The sequence below is a fragment of the Vombatus ursinus genome, unplaced genomic scaffold, assembly GCF_900497805.2.
Source record: "Vombatus ursinus unplaced genomic scaffold, bare-nosed wombat genome assembly UNPS02014768.1, whole genome shotgun sequence".
NCBI classification, from domain to species: domain Eukaryota; kingdom Metazoa; phylum Chordata; class Mammalia; order Diprotodontia; family Vombatidae; genus Vombatus; species Vombatus ursinus.
Genome location: NW_020954546.1, coordinates 34,813,157 through 34,835,674, shown reverse-complemented (window position 1 = coordinate 34,835,674; position 22,518 = coordinate 34,813,157). Strand labels below are relative to the sequence as shown.

The following is a 22,518-nucleotide window of genomic DNA, read 5'->3' as shown; positions in this document are numbered from 1 at the left end:
GCAGTGTGGTGTATAAACCTGTGCCATAATCTGGCTCCCACCTGCCTTTCCACACTAACATTACTCTCCTTCATGTACCATATTCTAGTCCAGCTGGCCCACTCCCTGTTCTCCAAACTCAACATGCCATCTTTGGACTTCTTGCCTTGGGCTGGAATGCACTTCTTCCTCACCTCCTCAGTATCTCTAGCTTTCCAAGGGGCAAGGGACACACACACACACACACACACACACACACACACACACACACAAATGTGTGCTACCCTTTACATAGACAGACTCCTCCTTCCCTTACCAGTTGTTAGTAAATTATATTTACTTGTCTGTGTCTATGATGTATCTCCCTAATAAAATGTCAGCTACTTAACGGCGGGGACAAGTTTATTTTTGTCTTTTCTGTCCTCTAGTGTTTAGCACAGTGACTTGGACAGAATAGGCACTTAATACATACTTTGACTTGAGTGGAATTCTACAGCACACCCCTGCAGATGGCTGTGGGGTGAGTTTTTCCCAGTTACCAAGTGACCATTCCATATTTTAGGCCACGCTTAGCCAGTACCAGAGAGAGGCTGAGACGAGCAGTTCTGCCCTTCAGAGAGTGGAGAGCAGCTTGGAGCAGAAAGATGCAGAAATTCTCAAGCTTCAGAGGTGCATGTTGGGGATGGAGAAGGTGACTATTGAGTTCTTTTGGATTTCAGGTCCTCAGAGCTAGGAGGCCCCTTAAGGTATGACCCTAGTCCACCCCCCTGCCTTAGGGCATTTCTGCTGACCTGCACATTCAGAGAGAGCTATCTTATTTTTAAAGGGTTCCAGAAATGGACATCCCCCAACCTCCTTTGGTAGATGCTTCCTTGTTTCTTTCCATGTTTGAAGGCCAGGAAGTTCTTTCTCCTGTCACACTTTAGCCTCCCCTATTACTGGTGAAGCCTCTTTATTTCCAGCTTGTACATCTCCCTTATATAGGCTTGGAGACTGTTCTGAAGTTGGCACTTGCTGCTGGGGCAGTGGCAACCAGAGTTGGCAGATGAATCTGCCCTGGATTCATCAGGGCTGGGTTTTCCCGGAGGGCAGTAGGGTGAGGCCGGGAGGTTTCCGAGCCCAGTTACTAGAGGAGGGTGGGAGGGACAGGTTCTTGATTTCAGCAGAGGGCACCCCATGAAACTAGCTTGGCCTGCCTGCTCCTGTTTGGCAGCTGGCCTTAGTCCCTACCGTAGGATTCTCCCTGGACCAACTAGGGAGACAGACGCCTTCCCCTCATCCCAACTTTGCCTTCCTCTGCTCTGCCTAGGAGCAACAGAACTTACTGGAGAAGGTCAGGGAAGGGGAGACGGCCCTGGAAGAGCTTCGGACTCAGACTGCTGACTGCCTCGCAGAACAGGAAAAGTAAGGGCGCCTGCTTGCTCACTGTGCGGTTGGGGCGGGGGTGTTGCACTGCGGTGGCTCTCACAAGGGCCAGATTTGGGGTGGGAGCTGCTGCTGCAGCTGCTGATGTCACACCTTCCTAGTCTGACTCATCCACATGCTTCTTCAGGGTGTGGCCTACTCCTAGGGAGAGGACACTGCATCTGGGAGCCAGCACCATCTTTGGGGAGGCAGTTGGCTTGGGAGTCACTAGCTCGCAAGGAAGCTCTGGTCATTCGAGCCACGGCTAAGAGTTATTGATTAACTGCCGAGAGTTTAGTTAGGACATGGGCCTACTTGTTATAAACCTAGCACAAAATAAAACCTGATTCGTGCATAAGAGAGGTGCAGAGTAACGTATGTATCATCAACCCAGATGTTAAATACCTATCGTGTGCAACACACCCTGCCAGGTGCTGGAAGAGATGCAAAATTTGGACATGATAGAGACCCCGCCCTCAAAGAGTTTATAGGGTGTATGAGGTCCACAGGGAGCAAGGGCACCACTGACTGGGGGGAGTCAAAGCAGGCTTCCTGGAGGAAGTGACATTTGAAATTGGCTTTAAAGGAAGAAAGCATAAGTTTTTAGCAAGAAAGGGGTAGAGGGCAGGTAAAGTACAGATCACGTATGGGATACAAGTAATAGTCCAGTTCAGACCAATCATGGATAGAGAAAGGAGTATCCTGAGAAAAATGTAGAGAGGCAGTTGTTTTTGTTAAGTCATTTTTCTGACTCTGACCCCATTTGGGGTTTTCTTGGCAGAGACACTGGAGTGGTTTGCCATTTCCTTCTCTGACTCATTTTCCAGATGAGGAAACCGAGGCAAACGGGGTTAAGTGACTTGCCTAGGGTCACACAGCTAGGCTGGATTTGAACTCGGGGAGTCTTTTGTCTCCAGGCTTGGCGCTCTATCTCCTTCACCACCTAGCTGCCCCACAAAAGGACACTACTGAACAACACCACCAAGGGCAGTTGTACAGGGCCTTATGTTCCCAGGCATCAGAATTTAAATGTTGATTTGGTGAATTCATTGAAGGATTTTGATTAATGAAGTGGTGTGGCCAGATCTTCACAAATGAAAAAGGAGTTTGACTGCAGACTAAAGGACGATGTTAGAGGGTGAATGTGAGTGGAAACAGCAAGACTTGTTTATGGAACTCCCTGTCACTGGAAGGGTTCCAAGGGAGATTAGACGGGTGACCTGAGGCGGTGCGATAGAGTGGGAAAGGGGAGTCTTCATTTGCAATCCTGGCTCTGAAGCTTAATAGTATGTGGTCTTGGGCAAATCACTTGATCGGTGGTAATACAAAGCCTAAAATCTTCCCTGAAGAGTTTACTTAGCAGAAAGTGGGAGGAAGCACGGGCTGGGTTGGTGTGGTAGACTTAATATATGCACGGCCATACACGTACAAAGTCATTTCAAAAAGGAGAGGGAACTGACAGGTTGGGATTAGGAAAGGCCTCATATAGGAAGCAGAAAATGTGCAGAGCCTTGAAAGAAGCTAGAAAAGGTATATTTAACCAGCAGAGAGGCAAAAGAAGGGATTTCAACCATGATTGGGGAAGTAAATTCAAATTATCTCTAATTTAATTAATAATAAATAATAATGAATAAACTACCATCTACTTTCCATATAATCAGGGGGACAGAGAAAGCCTATATCGTTGAAGCATACCAAGTAATACCAAATTAGGCCACTCTGAACCCTAGGCCACTGAGGAATTTCTGGCCTCTTTGTGCTATCGGCCATAAACGGTAACAGAAATAAACTCTCAACTAATGAAACTGATGAATCACAGATCCAGTTTAATGTTGTTATGTTGGATATGGTCTAAACTATAAATTTTTTTTTTTTTGGCCATTACATCATAATTCCCATCACAGTCTTTGAGGATAGAGCTTTCTTGAGGCTTTTATCCTGGTGTTACTGGCTCTAGATTTTAAATTTAGGTCAGCCATGGAAAATCTAAACATTTTATTTTTAGGCCTTTGCTTTTGTCATGTGCCTCTCTGACCTAATCTGTTTCCAGAGTAGGTCAGAAACTCAAAGATCTAGGAAAAAAAAAAGAAACTCAAAGATCAACTAAGTTATTTTGGGTTATTCCCTTTCCTTTTCTTCCTGTATTGGAGGCTTGAGTTAATAGAAGCATAAGAGGAAGAAACCAAAGGGCCTGTATAAATCTATATATGATTATTTGGTTATTAGGGATTTTAGGAGAAAGAAGGGAGGGAGAGAAGGAAGGAGGAAAGAAGGAAAGGGGAGGGAAAGAAAGAAAAAAGGAAGAGGGAAAAAAGGGGAAAAGGAGGAACGGAGAGAGAAGAGAGGAAGGAGGGGAGAGAAAGAAAAAAGGAAGGAAGGGAAAAGAAGGGAGAGAAAGAAAAGAGGAAGTTCCTTTTAAATTGTTTTAGTTACTTTACATATTGTTTTGTTGGCTCTGCTTACTTCACTCTGCACCAGTTTATATAGATCTTTCTGTGCTTCTCTGTATTCATTCATTACATTCATCATTTATTTTTGGGTTTGTTTTTTTTTTTCAGCCCAAGGCAAGGTTTATTAGAATATCCATCATATTGGGCAGACTCTTAAGGAGCCTGAACATTAGTGAGCTATTGGCTAGACTTTAAGAATGTGAGCAGTGGCTAGATTTTAATAATCTAAGCCCATCATTTCTTATAACACAATAATATTCCATTACATTCATGTGCCATGATTTGTTTAGCCATTCCCCAACTGATAGATATCTACTTTGTTTCCAGTTCTTTGCTATCAAAAAAAAAATTGCCACTTTAAGTAATTTGGTATTTTGGAGACTTTCTTCTTATGCTGTCCTTGGGAGATAAGCCCAGTAATGGAATCTCTGAGTCAAAAATATGGGCGTTTTAATAATTTTATTTACGTCATTTCAAATTGCTTTCCAAAATGGTTGTACAAATTCACAGCTCCGCCAGTAGTGTAGCGGAGACTCTATCTTTCCACAACCCCTCCCAACATTGATTGTTGCCATCTGTTGTTATCTTTGCCAATTTTCAGGATGTGAAGTGAAACTTCAGAGTTTTTTGATTTGCTCTTCTCTTATTATTAGTGAATTGGAGCATTCTTTCTTGTGGATGTGAAAATTTGCAGTTTCTTCTCTTGAGTGTTCTCAAGATGTTCATGCCCTTTGACCACTTATCTACTGGGGAATGGCATTTGGGGTGTGTGTGTTGTGTGTGTATGTGTTTATTATTGTTTGTTTATATTTATCTTGGATGCTAAGCCTTTATCATAGAAATTTGGTACAAAGATTTTTTCCCTACTCAACCACTCTCCTTATTCTAGATGCATTAATTTTGTCTGTGCAGAAGTTTTTTGTTTTTATGTAGTTAAAGTTATCTATTTTATCTTTTGTAATTGTCTCTGGCCCTGGTTTGGTTAAGAATACATCTCCTATCCATAACTGTGAGAGATATTTTAATTGGTCTTCCTTCCTCTCTGTTTTCTCTCTCCAAATCATCCTTGACTCCGCTAGCAAAGTGATTTTCCTAAAGCATGGGTTTGCCCAGGTCTCCAACACACACAACCCAATCAATAATTCCCGAGGGCTCCCTACTGTCTCCAAGATCAAATATAAATCCTCTGTGGCATTTCAAGCCCAGGGGTGGGGGGAACCTTTGGCCTTCTAGATCTTTAAGTGCGGCCCTTATAGTCAAAAGGATCTAGAAGGCAGAAGGTTCCCCACCCCAGAAGCCCTTTCCTTCATTTCAAGTCTTATACTTTACTCATAATCGAACTCCAGTGGTCTGCTTACTAGTTCTCACCAGAGCTAGTGTTCTATCCACTGCCATTTAGCTGCCTACATGTGTAAAAACCACTTATATTACAGGCTATGTAGCTTATATAAAATCCGATCTGTAACATACATGTGGAATAGGCACATGCCCAGCAGGCTGCAGTCATACTTCACTCCCCCCTCAGCCATCTTCTCTGCCCTGCTCCTCCCCCACTCTCTAGTTCTGGGACTATAATCAAATCAACTCTGCCCTCTAGCAGGGGTGTGTCACCCTACTCATCATCCTAGTAACTTTCTGGACCGATTGGGCCCCCTCCCTGGCCACCACTCCCCAAAGTGTAGTCTACTCTATGAGAATGTAAGTTCCTTAAGGGCAGGAATTAGCTTTCCTTTGGCATGTGTAACCCAGGGCTTAGCACATAAAGTGCTTAATAAATGCTTTTTTATTCATACTAACATGTGATTAAACCATTTTAACAGTTAGCCGTATAAAATGCAGATTTTTCCAAATAAAAGAAATTTGAGAAAGAGAAGAATAGAGAATTAAGGTAGAAAAAGAGGAAGTTTTTGGAGCTTAAACCCCTAGGCTTATCTTGTCTTTGAGACAGAATCTTAGATTTCTAGGTTTTAGGTATCCTTCGCTGTTACCCCAAAAAGAGGTTGGGGATGCAGCTACAACATAGTGGAACCTTCCATCAGGCTGTCTAGTTTGGTTTCCCAGTAGAGTTGGACTCCCTCACCTTGTAAAAAAAAAAAAAAAAAACCAGTCACCAGCGTTTGTGCTTCTGAGACCTAGGAAAATAGCAGCAGCAAGCTGGAGTCTCATGGAACATTCTTCTCAAGTGTCTTGGCCTTCTGGGGATTTTTGGTTCTGTCTGCTTTGAAGATATCATGTGATACAGTAGAATATCTGCTGGCCTAGAAGTTAGAAGCCTTAGGTCAGTCTTGGCTGAGCCTCTCAGCTTTATGACCTGTACTTTAATAAGTTACTTCTGATTAGACCTCACTTTCCTTGTCCAAAAATGAGGAAGAGGAGGAGGCTAGGTCCTCTGAGGAAGGAAACCGTTGCTGGTCTTCCAAGCAATAATATAATAGAACAACAGCAGCTATTGGGTGAGAGATCCTCCAGGAAGGGTCAGAGGAAGAAGTGGTACTGAGGCAATTGTTGGTTGACCTGATAACTACCAACAATAGACCTATTTTCTTCCTGGGGGATGTATCCTATGTGTCCAAGATATAACGAAGTCTTCCAAGACTTAAGAAAATGGATGACTTAAAAGATAACAATAAAAATCTTTTTAAATTCGTTTTAGCCAATTTAAAAAAAAGAAGAAAAAAGATGACTACCACAAGTTCTTGTGATTCATTTGGGCACGCATGACCCTGCCATAAGGAACCTAAAAATTATTGCCAAGATTGTGAAGTATCCTGGTCAAGAAACTGAAGACCTCAGGGACCCAGCTTGTGTTTTTCATCACTGCTGCTTCTTGAAGGCAGGGGATGCAGAAAACTATAATTAATTTAGGATTTTGAATGACAGACTAAGAAGGTGGTGTCTGAGAATGGGATTTGGCTTTTTTGGAGCACAGCTCCAAAATATAGGGATGGCAGATTCCTGGTCAGGAATGGAGTGTACCTCATAAAGCCTAATAAAAATGTATGTGTTTGCTACCTTACAAATTTAATCAAAAAGGCTTTAAAATAAGTATGGGCAGTGAGGAAGCTGCCTGCATGTATCTACCAAGTTCCATTACATGGAAAATACATAGCTACAGTGAATGAAGAATGATAGTTAAGACACCCAGAAGTTTGTAGTAGAAAATGTCCCTCAGAAGAGCCATTAACTCAAATGTCTATACAGAAATGACCAGTGTTTAAGGCACCAAGAGGAACTAGGTAGGCCTTCTGTAAGGAGGCATATTTGATTCCAAAGGTATTTTGAGATTTGATGGGCTAAAACTCATGACTAGAATGTGGCTTTGGATGAACATACCTTACACAAAAGAAATGGGGAGAGAAAATGGAGTGAGAGCGGGGTGGTGAAGAGCGTTAATAATAATAATAGTTAATGTTTATGTAGTGTTTTAGAACTGCTTTACGTATATTAACTCATTTAATCTTCAGAATAATCCTGTGAGGTAGGTATAATTATTATCCCCATTTTACAGATGAGGAAATGAGGCTGAGAATTTAAGTGATTTTCCCAGATGCTTCTAATAGGAGGCTAAGGCAAAATTTGAACTGCAGTCTCCTGACATCAAGTTGAGCTCTTTATCCATTTTGCCACCCAGCTTCCTTTGGGAAGTTCTGTATGTTGAATGTATATTCATGTGAGGAAATCCAGAAACTGTGGGTGGGGAAAGTGGCCAGGAAAGGATAATGAAAAGAAAAGCATTTGGATAGAAATCATCAAAGGAAAAACCAGGGGCTATTTTGTCTATCAATAAATAAATAATAATAAACATTAAACACCTACTTTGTGCCAGGCACTGTGTTAAACACTGGGGATACCAAAAAAAAAAAAAAAAAGGCAAAAAACTGTCCTTGCCCTCAAGGAGCTTTCAAGCCAATGGGAGACTCCACGTACAAACAAATACCAAGCAAGCTATATACAGGACACCAGGAAATAGAAGGAAGGCACTGGAATTGAGAGAGATTGAGAAAGGCTTCCTGTAAAAGATGGGATTTTAGTTGGGATTTAAAGGAAGCCAGGGAGTCAGTTGTTGGAATAGAAGAAGGAAAGCATTCAACATGGGGGACACCAGAGAAAATGCCCAGTGTTTCTTATTCATGGAATAGCCAGGAGGCCAGTGTCACTGGATCAAAGAGTAGTCAAGGAGTGAGGCATAAGAAGACTGGAAAGGTAGCGGGGGCAGGTTATGAAGGAATTTGAATGTCAAACAGAGCAGTTTGTATTTGATCCTGAAGGACATAGGAAGCCACTGGAGTTTATTGAGTAGGACATGGCCAGACCTGTGCTTTAGGAAAATCACTTTGGTGGCTGAATGGAGGATGGATTGGAGTGGGAAGAGGCTTGACAGGCAGACTCACCTGCAGGCTATTACAATGGTCCAGGAGTGAAGTGATGAGGACTTGCAGCAGAACGGTGGCAGTGTCAAAGGAGAGAAGGGGGTGTATTCAAGAGATGTCCCTGAGGCGAAATGAACAGGTATTGGCAACAGATTGGACACGGAAGCTGAGGGAGAGTGAGGAATCCAGGGTGACTCATAGGTTATGAGCCTGAGGGACCAGACAGATGGTGTCGCCCTCTAGTTATAAGAAAGGTAGGAGTGGGGGAGGTTTGGGGGAAAGATAATGAATTATTTTGGGCATGTTTAATTTAAGATGTCCACTGGACATCCAGTTTGAGATGTCTGAAAGACAGTTGGAGTTGAGAGTTTGGGGCAGGATAGGTAGATCTGAAAATAATTAGCACAGACATGGTTATTAAATCCATGGGAGCTGATGAGATCACCAAGTGAAGTAGTATAGAGGGAGAAGAGAATAGGGCCCAGGATAGAGCCTTGGATACCTATGGTAAGAAAGCATGATCTGGAAGGGGATCTAGCAAAGGAGACTGAGAAGGAGAGGTCAGATAGGTAGTAGGAGAACCAGGAGCCTGGTGTTCTGAAAACCTAGAGAGAAGAGAATATTGAGGAGGAGAGGGTGATCAAGTGTCAGAGGCTACAGAGATGTTAGGGAGAATGAGGACTGAGGAAAAGACCATTGGATTTGGCAACTAAGATCATTGGTAACTTGGGAGAAAGCAGTTTCAGTAGAAAGGTCAGATGCAAGATTATAAGGGTTTAAGAAGCGACTGAGGGGAGAGAAAGTAGAGACATCTATTATAGCCTTTTCAAGGAATTGAGCTACAAAAGACAGAAGAGATATAGCACAGTTGCGGGGGTAGGAGGGTCCAGTTTTTTCAGGATGAAGCAGACATGGGCATATTTGTGAACAGGGAAGGAGCCAGTAGAAAGGGAGAGATTGAAAATAAATGATGGAGTAAGTATGACTGGAGGCAATCTGTTGGGATAGATAGAATGAAATGGGATCACTTGAACAGGTAGAGGGGTTAGCCTTGGTAAGGAGTAAGGCTGCCTCATGATGTGAAATGAGTGAGGGAGAAGAGAGGGGAAGAAGGCACCAAAGTGATAGATGAGGAAGGTGCGCATGGCAAATGGCCTCAATTTTTTCTGTAAAATATAAGGCAAGGCTTTCATCTGAGAGTAGGGGAGGGGAAGCCATGGGAGGTTTGAGATGGGATGAGAAGGTTTGGAAGAGTCCCTGTGGAGAGTAGGTTAGTTGGTAAGGGAAGGTGTAGAAGGCTTGCCCAGCAGCAGTGAGGGCCCAGTTGAGGTTATATGACAAATTTGTAGTGGACCCAGTCGGAACAGTTGAGTGATTTTCTCTACCTTCATTCAGCAGCACAAATGTAGGAGCAGCGAATGGTGTGAGTGATCCAAGGCTGAGGCTTAGCTGGGTATAACGGGTGTAACTTTGTCTCCAGAATATACACTTGGACAGAAAGGAGAACTAGGTTGGAAAATAGACCACACATTTGACATTTGGGCATGTTAGAGAAGTGATGAGGGATTTCAGTTGTTCAGACATCTGCCAGAATGTTCTCTGTGTAACTGACAACTTCATTTGTCTTAAAGGTAATTTCATCCTTTAAAAGTATAGGAACCAAGAAGGGAGAATTCTGGGTTGGATTCAGTTCTTACTAACTTGGAGGAACCAGTTGCTGGGGTAGAAATGGGAAAATGGTGGTGGGGGGTGGGGAGAGTGACCACTTGTGATAAGGAAATTAAAGAAAAGCTAGGCACACTCTGATATACACCCTTGATTTAGGGAAAGTAAGATTTCAAGGGTTACAGAGGAGTTCTTAACCTAGGGTCTGTGAATTAAAAATTTTTTTTTTGGTAACTATATTTCATTATAATACATTTCCTTTGTAATCCTATGTATTCTATTTTGTGCATTTAAAAATATTATTCTTGGAAGGAGTCCATAGGTTTAACCAGACTGCCAATAAGTCTGTGATACAAAAAAAGATTAAGAACCCCAACTTCGCAGGAAAGATAGGTATCCCTTGGACTAATATTCTACAGGAGTCAGGCCAGGAAGGATGGGAGGTGCTTGGTAATGAAATTCTGACAACACAGAGGAGGAAAAAGCAGAGTTTTCTGAAGAAACCAATGTGATTGTATAGGAAATTACCCAGCCAACTTAGATTTTTTTTTTTTGTGGCAAGGCAATTTGGGTTAAGTGACTTGCCCAAGATTACACAGCTAGTAAGTGTCTGAGGCTGGGTTTGAACTCAGGTCCTCCTGACTCCAGGGCTAGTGATGTATCCACTGCGCCACCTAGCTGCCCCCCAACTTAGATTTTTAAAAGATACACATATGCATCCATGTCTCTCTCCCCCCTCCATATATATGTGTGTTTGTATCAATACACACACACACACACACACACACACACACACACACACACACACGTGCATGTGTGTATAAAATGGAAAGCAAAGACAAGTGATAGGAATGGATATAAGAAACCCTATAAAAATGGCCCTATAAAAAATAGTATCAGGAATGCTAAATCTCAGACAGCTAAAGCTCAATGAGAGTATGAACTTCTTAAGAACGTGGATTATCTTGCTTTTCCTGTTTGTATGCCTAGTATTTGGCATGTTGATAGGTACATAGTATGTGTTTAGCAAGTGCTTTTTCATTAATTTATTCATTGTGATGAAGTTGGCAAGAGAAGCTAAGGACAGTGAAAAAGGGTGAGTTTTTGAGATTTTTTTAAAGCTCTGTTGGGGGAAAGAATCAGAGAGAGGGGGAGAGAAGGGCTGATGCTTGGGGTGGATGGGATGACGATACCTGAGCAAAAATAGAAGATAATGCTGCCCAGTCTTTACTTATGCATTTTCCACCAAAAAAAAAATGACAACACAAATAACCTATAGGCAGTTAATGCCTAAGATAAGTAAGAGAGTACTTTGTTACCCAGGTGACCTTGATTAATTCAAGTCATCCAAATGAAGCATCCTTAGGTACTCAAAAAATGGGTGGGTGTGATTATTGAGCCTCTGTCAGTGATATTTGAAAGACTGGAGTTGCTATTGGACTTTAGAAGTAAAGGATAGAAAAGGCTGTGATTGGCAGAAGTTTGTCTGAAAAATATCTGGGGGTGTTAACGAACTGAAAGCTTGATATAAATTTGCAGGGGGTGGGGGGTGGGGAAGCCAGTGAGATCTTGGTGTGCATTGAAAGGCAGACTTTCCAGAAATAAACTGCTATCCAGAGATTATCCCAGTGCTTCTTCTGTTCTGCTGTGTCAGACTACATCTGGAATACTGTGTTCAGTTCTGGGCGCCATAGTTTAAGAAGGGCATTGAGTGAAAATGTTTAATATGAATGCATAAGTAGAGCCTATATTAGATTGCATGCCGTCTTAGGGAGGGGGGAAGGAGAGGGAGGGGGAGAAAATTTAAAACTCAAAATCTTGTGGAAGTGAATGTTGAAAACTAAAAATAAATAAATTATTTTTTTAATTAAATTAAAATTTTTTAAAAAGGATGTTGACAAGGATCTAAGACATCTCCAAAGGTCTCATGATGGAAAATGCTATCCACATCCAAAGAAAGAATTATGGAGTTTGAATGCAGATCAAAGCATACTATTTGCTATTTTCCTTCTGTTTTGTTTCATTTCCTCTTTCTTGTGGTTCCTGCTATTGGTGCTAACTCTTCCTTACGATATGACTAATGTGAAAATATGTTTAATAGGAATGTATATGTATAGCCGATATCAGATTGCGTGCCATCTTGGGATTGGAGGGGGAGAAAAATTTAAAACTCAAAAGCTTATGGAAGTGATTGTTGATAAATCAAAATAAATTAATTAAAAAAAAAAAAGAGGGCATTGAGAAGCTGGAAGAGTATCTGGAGGAAGACAACTAGGATGGTGAAGGGCCCTAAGTCCATATCATGTGAAGATGGGTTGAAGAAGTGGCATCACCAAGATTTAAATGCAGGTCCTCTGACTCAAGCTCGAGTGCTCTTCCCACTACATGGGTTCTCTCAGCCACAGAGGACAGAACCTGGAGCAACAGGTTGAATTTACAGAGGCAAATTTAGATTTGATACCAGCAAAGACTTCCCAATAATTAGGTCTTTGCAGAGGTCAAATGGTCTGCTTGGGAGGAGGTGGTGGATTCCCCCTTCTTGGAAGGAAATCTTCCAGTAGAGTTTAGATGACCACTTGGCAGTAGATTGTAGCAGGAATTCTTAGAGGATATAAGTGGCTTCTAAGATCTTTTCCAGTATAAAACTCTGGGATCACTGCTTCTTCCCACTTCAAAATGTCCTACACAAAGCTGCCAAGATAACCTTCTTGAAGCAGAGGTCTGAGCATGTCATTCCTGTTCAAGAGTCTTAATTGGCTTCCATTGTCTCTAGTATAAAATATAAGCCCTTTGGGTTTGATATATAATCAATAATCAAGGGCCAGTAAACATTTATTAAGTGCTTACCTTGTGCTAAGTCCTGTGCTAAGTGCTGAGAATGCAAATAAGAAAAAGACAGCTCTTGCCCTCAAGGAGCTTACAATCTAAAAGGGAAGACAATACACAAAAGGAGGCTAGAAAGAGGGTGCTGCCGGAGGATACCCAGGGGGAGAGGGGAACATGGGAACATAATGTGTGTAAAGTCGAAACCAAACAGAGCAACTGATGGGAAAATATAATGATGTAAGCCTTTTTAGTAAGTCGTAGCCTTCTTTCTAGATTTATATTTCCTTAATTACATAAGTATGGTAGAATATAAACTCCTTAAGGGCAGAGGTTGTGTTTCTTTTGTCTTGGTATTCCCAGTGCCTTGGCACATAGTAGGCACGATAAATGCTTGTACTGGAATTCCAGCTCCAGAATGTTATGAGTCTAAGCCATAGGGATAGCTGTCAAAGATGATAGTGAAAAAGAATATTAAATAGAATCTCCTCTCAGAGCAAAAAGAAACAGAATTTAACAGCCCTGGAAATCCTGCCTTCTCTCTTGTAACTGGACAGAGAGAGCATTTTTCCTCTCTGCATCAATCCTCTGGTCCTTTCTGTCTTCAGGGCTGCTCAGCTAGAGAAGGAAGTCGCTGCCCTTCGGGAGAAGATCCATCACCTGGATGACATGCTGAAGAGCCAGCAGCGGAAAGTCAGGCAAATGATAGAGCAGGTAAGAGTAGACATCACCACCCTCTGACTTTTTCCCTTCTAAAAATGCCCCAGCCCTCACTAACCTATGGAATTGTTTTTGCCTGTCAAGTCTGGGCAGGGAAAATCCCTTTGACCCGCTAGGAGATCTTGCCTGATATCCAGAGATTTCTGGTCAAGTGCTTATAGCCTACTCTTGGATTATCCAGCATCCTTTACTCTCCTGGTTTGTTTTTTTCCCCCCTTTACCTTCCTTAGATGGTGGGGAAGGGAAAGAAAATGAGCCAAAACTGTCTCCTCCGTTTCTCCGTGAGTCATTCTGAGAATACTGTTGTCTTTGGAAATAAAGAAGTAAACTCTCTGCTTTGTCTTTGTGAATGACCTAGAGCAAATTTTAAATCCTAAACTGGATTCCACTCAGACACATGCTCACTCACACTGGCATATTTCAGGGTTGTCTTCCCCTGTTTGTGGTTTAGTTTGTACTCAGAGAATGCAGACTCTTTTTCCTATGAGCCTAAGCAAAATATAATTAGGAAGCTGCATCTACTGCACGATTGAATGTGTATGTTCCAAGGCCAAGTAGAATACATTGCTTTGAATCATTTGTCCTCCTGCTCCATTATATTGATCTAAATCGTTATATTGATTTAAGTGTCTTTTGTATCAAAAAGCAATCTGAAAGCATGCTCTTAAAGAGCTGAAAATTCATCTTTCCATACATTCTCTAGCAGCCAGAGGTGAAAGTCATTTGACCTGTGTTCATTTTTTCAAATCGCCCATTGTTTGCCCTCACAGCTTCAGAATTCTAAAACCGTGATTCAGTCAAAGGACACAACCATCCAAGAGCTCAAAGAGAAGGTTGCCTACTTGGAGGCTGAGGTATGACTCATGGGAATCACTTTGGAGGGGAATCTGGGCTCTTTGGGCCTGAGAAGATTAGGAGGTTTGTGGCAAGAAGGCTTCAGGAAGTGAGGCTTTGGGACAATGAGTTAATCAGCAGGTTTTCATTGTTGGGATGGTAACCGTGGTCTGCAAAGTGCAGTTGTGTTTACTGAATAATTTCTAACTTTGCTGCAGGGCCTTTACAGTCTTTTGGGTAACTAATAATTATTGAGCAGCTGTGTCTGCAGAAGACTTGAGTGAGTGGTACATAGAGGCAAAATAGAGAAGGAAGAGGGGGCCTTCTGCCCTCTGGCTGCTTACGGCCTAGTTTGGGAGACTTGGACACGTGTAACCGTGTACACATAATATGTACCCAGACTTAAAAGACTACCTAGACAAGTTTATCCAACAGGGACCGGAGTGTAGAAGTGATAAAGGGATGTCACAGTAAAGGGATGATCATTGTTGGATGGGCAGATAACCTGGAAAAGAAGGGGTTCCACTAAGGAATGGTGGATAGGGAGGGAGAAGGCCTTTCACTTGAGGAAGGAGTAACAACACCTCCAAAGGGAAGGTGGGGAGATGGCAAGAGAAGATTAATCGGTAGGTGGGGGCACATAACAAGAGAAAGGATGTGCTCTCACTTTGGAACGTACATTCTAGAATTTAGAGATGCATGACCGAATGGAGCACCTGATAGAAAAGCAGATCAGTCCGGGCAATTTCAGTACCCAAACCCGAACCAAGAGTGACAACCTGGGAATGTGAGTATATATACCTATGTATGTGGGGTCTGTGTCAGAAAAAAGGAAAGGAGGAAGAGAGAACAATCTTGGCTGTAAGAGGACTCCTCTTTACTGAGCTCCATAGATAACCTTGGTATTGAAGGGACGACTTATAGAACAGGTCTTCCTTTAGACCATACGGGGTTCTTAACCTGGGTCCTGTGAACTTTTTTTAAAAAATATTTTAATAAATCTACTTAATCAATTGGTTTCCTTTGTAATCTTATGTATTTTATAAATTCAAAAACATTATTTTATTGGCTTCATTTGGCTTGGTCCATCGGCTTCCCCAGATTGCCCGAAGGGTCCTTGACGCAGCAGGTTGAGAACCCCTAATTTAAGCCCTGTTTTGACCTGATTTCCCACCCTGATCGTTCCTTATCTGTCAGCCTGACACCTCCCGTTTCCCACATCTCTGCTTTCCACTTCTAAATTGCCCTCTCGTCTCCTCTTTCCCGATACCATCTATGGGCCAAGGTTGAAGATGTTTTATGGGATGATTGGAGAAGAAGAGCATGTGTGGATATAAAGAACAGCGTCAGCTTCATAGGACTGGAAAGGGTCTTGAAGCCATTATCTCTATCTCACTGCTTCACTAAAGGGCACCAGACTTCTGAGAGGTGATTGGCAATCCGGGTTTTAAAAAACTGGGTCCCTAAGAATAGAATTACTGGGAAGACTAGTTAGCACTGAAGGAGTAGACCAGAGAGAAAGAAGTAGAGGATGGATGGGGTGGAGGAGGGGGCATCGTAGCTGATGAGCAGGACCTATAAGGCATTAAGTGTTCGTGTCTTGTGTCTCTTCTTTTCAGCGTTAGGATCTCCCGGCCTCCAAACCCTAAGCCCTTGCCTCTCATCCGGGTGGTGGAAACCTGAGCTGCAAATGAATATTGCTGCTTACGACCCTTATTGGCCTAAAGAGAAAACCCACCTACCCTGTCGCATCACAGACTTTTACTTCTTGACTGGTCCTTGGCTCCCCCCTGCCCCGGGCCTCATGTTTGTATGCCTAATTCTCGAGCTCCTTTCTTCTGTCTGCCCAGCATACAGAGGAGGGGGAGGGCCTTCCTCTGGAGACCTGGAGCCCTTTGAAGGAAGCTACCGACAGAAGCCCCTCTTTGCTGAGGCCAGGGCAAGGGTGGAGCCAGTGCTGACACCCATAATACCATGATTGTTGCTGATCTTCATTAAAGAGGAGATTTTTCCTCTGAAAGTGGGTGTTGAGCTGCCCTGGCAAGGGTTACCCAGCAGGACCGGGATGGGGTGCCCTGACTCAACGTCTGCCCTGACACATGGAGAAACAAATATCCGCTTGGCCTGGCTGTCATCCTGAGGGACAGAACCTCTTTCTTCCAGTGTTGCTCGGCTCCTAGCAACGGTCCCCCACAAACACTTAGTCCTCTTCCCAAGATGGCAGGATGCCTACCCAGCTTGGGGGCTGCCTGGCTTCAGTGAGGATGAATCTCACCTTTGGTTAAGTCCATTTTCCTGGGGAGGAGGGTGAGACAAAAACCCCCATTCAAAGAATGGATTTGTAGCAGGAAGGGGTCCCTAGGGACACTGACAGCCATGCCTTAGTCCTTGCTGCTTTTGTCTTCTCCCACAATTCCCAGAAACCCTTGGAGTGTTCTTGTTTGTTTTTCTTTCTTTTTTTTTTTCCCCATTTAAACTTAGCCCAAGAAACACCGCAGTCTTCCTGGTCCCAGTGCCTGGAGGAAGGCTTTTCCACCAGATTGCATCAGTCCCAGAGAAGTAGCCATGCCTCCCCCAATATTTATTTTGCTAAGTTATTGGTGTCTTTGGTTATGTCTTGTGGTTGTTTTAATACCAAAGTTTTGGAACCTACCTATAGAGTTGCTTGAAACTGGGAAAAGCTTTTTGTGTGTCTTTCATCTTTCTCCTATCCCTGTGTCTTCCTCTCCCCTTTCCCCATGCCTAATTTGTGGACCAGGTAGGGAATTGTATGTGTGTTTATGTATTCAGGCTACAGGTGGGGGGGGGAAGTGGATGGGAAAGGAAATGTATATTGATTGTACAGAAAATTCATGAATAGGACCCTTTGGGAAAGGACTTGGTTCTTCCTTGAATCTCCCCCTCCCTGTCCTTTTGGGTATACTGCCTCTGAATGATCACATCTCCTCTTGGTCCCTGACTTGTACCCTCAGGTGATGGAGATAAAATGTCAGAGGACTAGCATAGTCCTGTAGAAAAATATTAACAAAAAGCAAAGCTCTTATTAAGTTACTTAGCTCTTCCTGGCTCAAAAGTAGAAGGCTTAAGTTTATCTGTGTCTGTGTAGAGGAAGCCTGGGTACTAGGCCTAGTCCTGCCCAGAACTTGCTCTGCCACTGCGGGCAAGTCCTTCCATGCTCCAGTTAACTCATCTGTGAAGTGAAGGGCCTGAACTAACCTATTTCCAAAGTCCCTCCTAACTCTAAAAGGTGTTTCTGGCCTATATTCTTTATATGGTGAATCGAATAAATTATATTGATGCGCCTCTCAGATTCTGGTCTGGTTTTTGTCTATTGCTTGAAAAAACAAGGGGCAGCTAGGTGCAGTGGATAGAGCACCAGCCCTGAAGTCAGGAGGACCTGAGTTCAAATCCAGCCTCAAACCAAACACTTGACACTTACTACTAGCCGTGTGATCCTGGGCAAGTCACTTAACCCCAATTGCCTAAAAATTTAAAAATTTAAAAAAAAAGAAAAAACAAAAACACCTCCTCCTCTAGCCTCCTGAAGGAGGCCCTTTCTTTCACATCTGGAGAATCCTCATGGGGACAGATCTTCCTCTTTTGTATGATTTGCATCCCCTCAACCCCAAAGGCTTTGTGGTTTCTTTGATTAAGTGCTTTCAGAGTGTAGGGGCTGTGGAAGGGGAGCTCAGCTTAAGCTGTCTGTGCTCTCATTTAGAAAGGATAGGAGAGTTTGGGGCTGGCTCCTAATTCTGGCTTTGGGCCTTGCCTGGTGTGGAGGCCTTGGCTGAACCCCTGAATGTCTCCTGGCTTGGGAAAAGGAACTGGTAGGGGATGGAGGTGCTGTGATTACAGATATAGCCACCAACTAGCACCGCAGGGTACATGAGTAACTAACTGCCAAGTCCTTTGCAGAAATGAAAAGCTCTAGAAATGCTGACTTCAGCTGTTTCAGAGTGTTTGAGGCTATCTCTGAGCATCACTCAATTAGCACCAACTCTTTCTTTCTGGCAGGGTATGCAGATGGCTGCAGGGCTGAATGGGGACATGGCTGAATTTACACTAATCCTCTCTGGACCAGAGAAACCTGAAACCCCACCCCCACCCTTGTCCCTCTCCTGCCACCCAGTTCAGAGGAGCCTGAGCTCCCATTGTTTTTCTTCCCCTCTCTCATTTTTTCAATAGATTCACACCCAGGGGTGCAGAAGGCATCAGGAACCTCTTTCCTCCTCCTCGAGCTAACCCACCTTTCTTTGCCTGGGCTGGGTATCTCTTGTCTTTGTTTTCAGAATTATTAACAGGGCACCAAGCAGGGTGGACTGACTAAGGTGCCAGGAAGACTTCCCATTAGAAGGAGAAGAAAGGTGTGGGGATAAGAATATCCTTCTATAAAAAGGAAAGGCTTCTTTTTGAAACCCAATCTTTTGATTTGACTGAGATTTATTAAGGACCTATTATGTTCTTAACAAAAATGAAAGTTCATGCCCTCAAGGGGCATACTTTTCCTGGGGATAGGGTAAGGGAATGTGTGTTCAGATAAGCAAAGCAAATATGAGGGTTTAGAAGACTCCATTAGAACTCGTGTCAAGAAAAGCCTCATACTGGAGTTAACAACTGAGTTGAGCCTGGAAGGAAACTGGATTCTAAGAGGGAGGAGGAAGGGAGTACATTCCAGGCACAAGGGGCAGGAGGTAGAATGTCTTGTGCCAATGGAAGAGCAACTAGATCAGTTTGACTAAAACACAGAATGCATAAATGGAAGTATGTACGGCAAATCTCTTATGTAAGGTGACCTGTTGCCAAACTGCAAAGGGATTTCTGGAAAGAATCATTGAAAAGAGAGGCATGATAAGTAACAAAATGGACCATTTCAGAGAAACCTGGGAAGACCTATATGAACTGATGCAAAGTGAAGTGTGCAGAACCAAGAGAACAATTTATACAGGAGCATTACCAAGAAAAAAAAAACTTTGAAAGCCTTAAGAACTCTGACCAATGCAATGACGAAAAAAAAAAATTCCCAAAGGACTGAAAATGAAGAAAGCTACCTGTTTCCTGTCAGAGGGGACAGATTTAAGATGCAGACTAACATATTTTTGAATGTGGTCAATGTGGGAATTGCTTTGCTTGATGAAACATTATTGTTAGGAAAGTTTACTTTTTTTTTCAGTTTGGGGGGATACAAATTTTTTAAAATTCAGAATGAGACATTTTTGGAAATGGCCATTATGCCGATTTGTTTTGCTTGACTGCATATTTGTTATAAGGGTTTTTTTTTTCCTTCAAGCGGGGTCTGGAAGGAGAGAAAATAAATGCTTGTTAATTTATAAAAGAAAGGAAGAGGTCCACCTGATATAAATAGCTCTCTTGGTCTTCCAGATAAGAGTGGTTGATTAATAATTGGGCGTGTTGTAGCTCAATCAACAAGTATTTATTAACCTGCTATGTACTAGGCATTGTGCTAAGCATTAAGGAGACAAAAGAGTTTATAGTCTATAGGGATAGACAACATATGTATATATATAAAAGAATATACAAGATATGAATGGAATAAATACAATGTATTTTATGTGTGTGTGTGTGTGCATGTATGTTCAGTCATTTTAGTTGTGTTTGACTCTGTGATCCCATTTGGGATTTTCTTGGCAAAGATACTGGGGTGGTTTGCCATTTCCTTCTCCAGCTCATTTTCCAGATTAGGAAACTGAGGCAAACAGTGAAGTGGCCCAGGGTCACCTAGCTAGTAAGTGTTAGAGGCTAGATTTGAACTCAGGGAGATGAGCCTTCCTGACTCCAGGTCTGACATTCTATTCACTATGCCACCTACCTGCCTTACACACACACACACACACACACACACACACACACACACACACACACGGGTATGCACAGATGACCCTGAGCAAATCTCTTAACCCTCTTTGCCCAAGTTTCTATATCTGTCAAATGAGCTGGAGCACAAAATGGCAACCACTCCAGTATCTTTGCCAAGAAAACCCAAAAATGGGGTCACGAAGAATCAGACACAACTGAAACAATCAAACAACATTATTATATATAGTAATAAATACATAATACATACACTGTGCATGTGTGTATATATTATATATCTGCATATGTCTGTATGTGTGTATACAGAGGGAGAGAGAGAGAGAGGGTACAAAGCCTGATGCAGAAATGAAAAGATGGAATTTGTGCTTTATCTAGGAGTTGAACTGGACAGTCCCTGGGTTCCCTTTCAGCTGAGTCTTAAGGCTCTGTGTTTCTCCATGTAGGTGTGGTGCCCTTTCTGTGTAAAGTGGAAAATTTGACATAGGGAAGGGGCACCAGGGTTGGTAGGGAGAGAAAGGCATCTGAGTCTTGGAAACTTTTCAGCTTGAGAGGTGGAAGGAGGGAGGAAAGGAAGTGAGATCGACAGAGCCCAGTGTTCTTCAGGCTGGGCACGGTGAGGTAAGCTGTTCTTGGACTGAATGCGCTATTTATTTCCTGTGTTTTGTCATTTTTGAGCCAGCTCTTCTGCTGCTTTCACATCTTGTGGAGAGAGGATCAAGCCCTATTCCCCGGAGCCTTTGCTGGATCAGCCTGTTTCCTTAAGCTGGGTGTCAGAGCTGCCCAGACATGCATTCCTCATTAGCAGCCTCCTGTGAGCATGGAGCAGTTCAGCCCCAACGTGGGAAAAGAAACTGGGGAGACCTCTTTCCAGGGGTGTTCTACTAAATGTTTAACAACCAACCCTGGGGGCAGGGAGGAATGTACCTTGACACGTTTTAAAATTTTAATCTGCATTATTAACATCTTTTCCATCAATTTCTGTAAGCCTAGACATTCAACAAAACAATAGATCAAGCCCTAATTTCTATCCGTTTGCCAATTTCTGAAATGTAAATGTTCACACTGAAAATTTATTTAATAATGGTATTGCTAGGTCAAACCTGGCCCAAGCACACCTTTCCTTTTTCCTTTGATTATTTGTTCATTTTCTTCATCCTCCACCATGACTAAGTCAGATATGAAAAGGGTTAACAGAGACATGGACACCTCAAAAAACAACAACAAGAAGGACATTAAAAAATAATTAACTTTCTAACAAAAGAATTGACTGGCTTTCTTTCAGTCCTACTTAATTGGACCTTTTTAGCTAAACTACTGGAAGACTCAACCTAAGAGAAAACCCTGTCATCCCAAGAATTAAACGGCTTAACGTTGACCCTGGAAAGGATTCTGGAAACAAGAGTAGACAAGGAGAATACCTTCTGGGTTGGAATTAGCAGCTCTATCTTTTTAATCAGCTAAACAATATGTTGCTGTTTATTTTCTTTTTTTTTATTTCTTGCTCTTCCTTCCTTCCTTCCTTTTCTCTAGTAATTCCCAGGGTTCCCTCAGTCCTCAGAACTAAGTATTTCTAAATATGGGACTGAGCTTGGTAAAACTGACCCAATAACAGATGTTTGACTTGGGCTCTTAGCCTCTTGTTTTGTGTTCAGATAGAAGAGTTTGGCATTCACAAATAAAAGTGGTTTCCTCCCTTCCCTGACTCAGTTCCAATCACCATGGCGTCTCTACTCAATTTCTAGAATGACCCAGTTTGACACCCCCAAATTGCCCCACCTACCTTTCTCCAAGGTCTCTATGAATAATTTTATACCAGCACAGAAGACAGGAAAGTGTTTTCTTTAGAAAAAAGCCTGGAAGAGTGTTGGCTCAGCATGCTCCCCAAACAATAACTCATTTGTACAGCCTTTGAGTTTTACAAAGTAATTTCCTTACAACACCTCTGGGAGGCCCATCTTCAATGACACCTTCCTTGCATCTTCCTAAACGTATGTGGTGGACTATCCTTTATGTCGGGGGCTCTTAATTTGGAGTCCATAAACTTAAATTTTTTAAAAATTTGATAACTGTATTTTGATATAATTGATGTCCTTTGTAATACTGTGTATTTTATTCTATGCCTTTCAAAGAATTCTGAAACAGGGTCCATAGACTTTGCCAAATGGGGTCCATGACTCAAAAAAGGGCCTTCTCTAGGGCCTTTTTAAAACCCAGAATCCTCTGGTTCTTGGATTCTGAGGGCAAAGAGGATAATTAGCTCTTTGCAGCTGGGTGGCAAAGTGGCTAGAGTGCTGGGCCTGGAGTCAGGAAAACTCGAGTTCAAATCCAGACTCAGACAATTGCTGGCTGTGTACCCTTGGGCAAGTCACTTAACCCCTTTGCCTTAATTGCCTCTACTGTTAAAAAAAAAAAAAAAAGGATAATTATAAGCACCTTCCTTC

The 22,518-nt window shown here is 42.6% G+C and overlaps 1 protein-coding gene across 4 annotated transcripts in view; it reads left to right on the top strand.

Annotated features, from left to right (window-relative positions):
* Positions 1-22,142, top strand: part of LOC114043092 (tuftelin-like) — a 46,237-nt gene extending 24,095 nt beyond the window's left edge. Inside the window, exons 6-11 of one of the 4 annotated variants that reach the window (XM_027862025.1) lie at positions 542-670; positions 1,289-1,383; positions 13,300-13,405; positions 14,182-14,265; positions 14,932-15,032; positions 20,757-22,142. In XM_027862025.1, coding sequence (XP_027717826.1) covers positions 542-670; positions 1,289-1,383; positions 13,300-13,405; positions 14,182-14,265; positions 14,932-15,032; positions 20,757-20,892 — 651 coding nt within the window. In that variant the 3' untranslated portion in view covers positions 20,893-22,142. Of the gene's footprint in view, positions 1-541; positions 671-1,288; positions 1,384-13,299; positions 13,406-14,181; positions 14,266-14,931; positions 15,033-15,530; positions 15,673-15,864; positions 17,554-20,756 lie in introns of those variants that run through there. The other 3 variants (XM_027862022.1, XM_027862023.1, XM_027862024.1) reach the window with 3 other exon arrangements.
* The last annotated feature ends 376 nt before the right edge of the window (positions 22,143-22,518 follow it).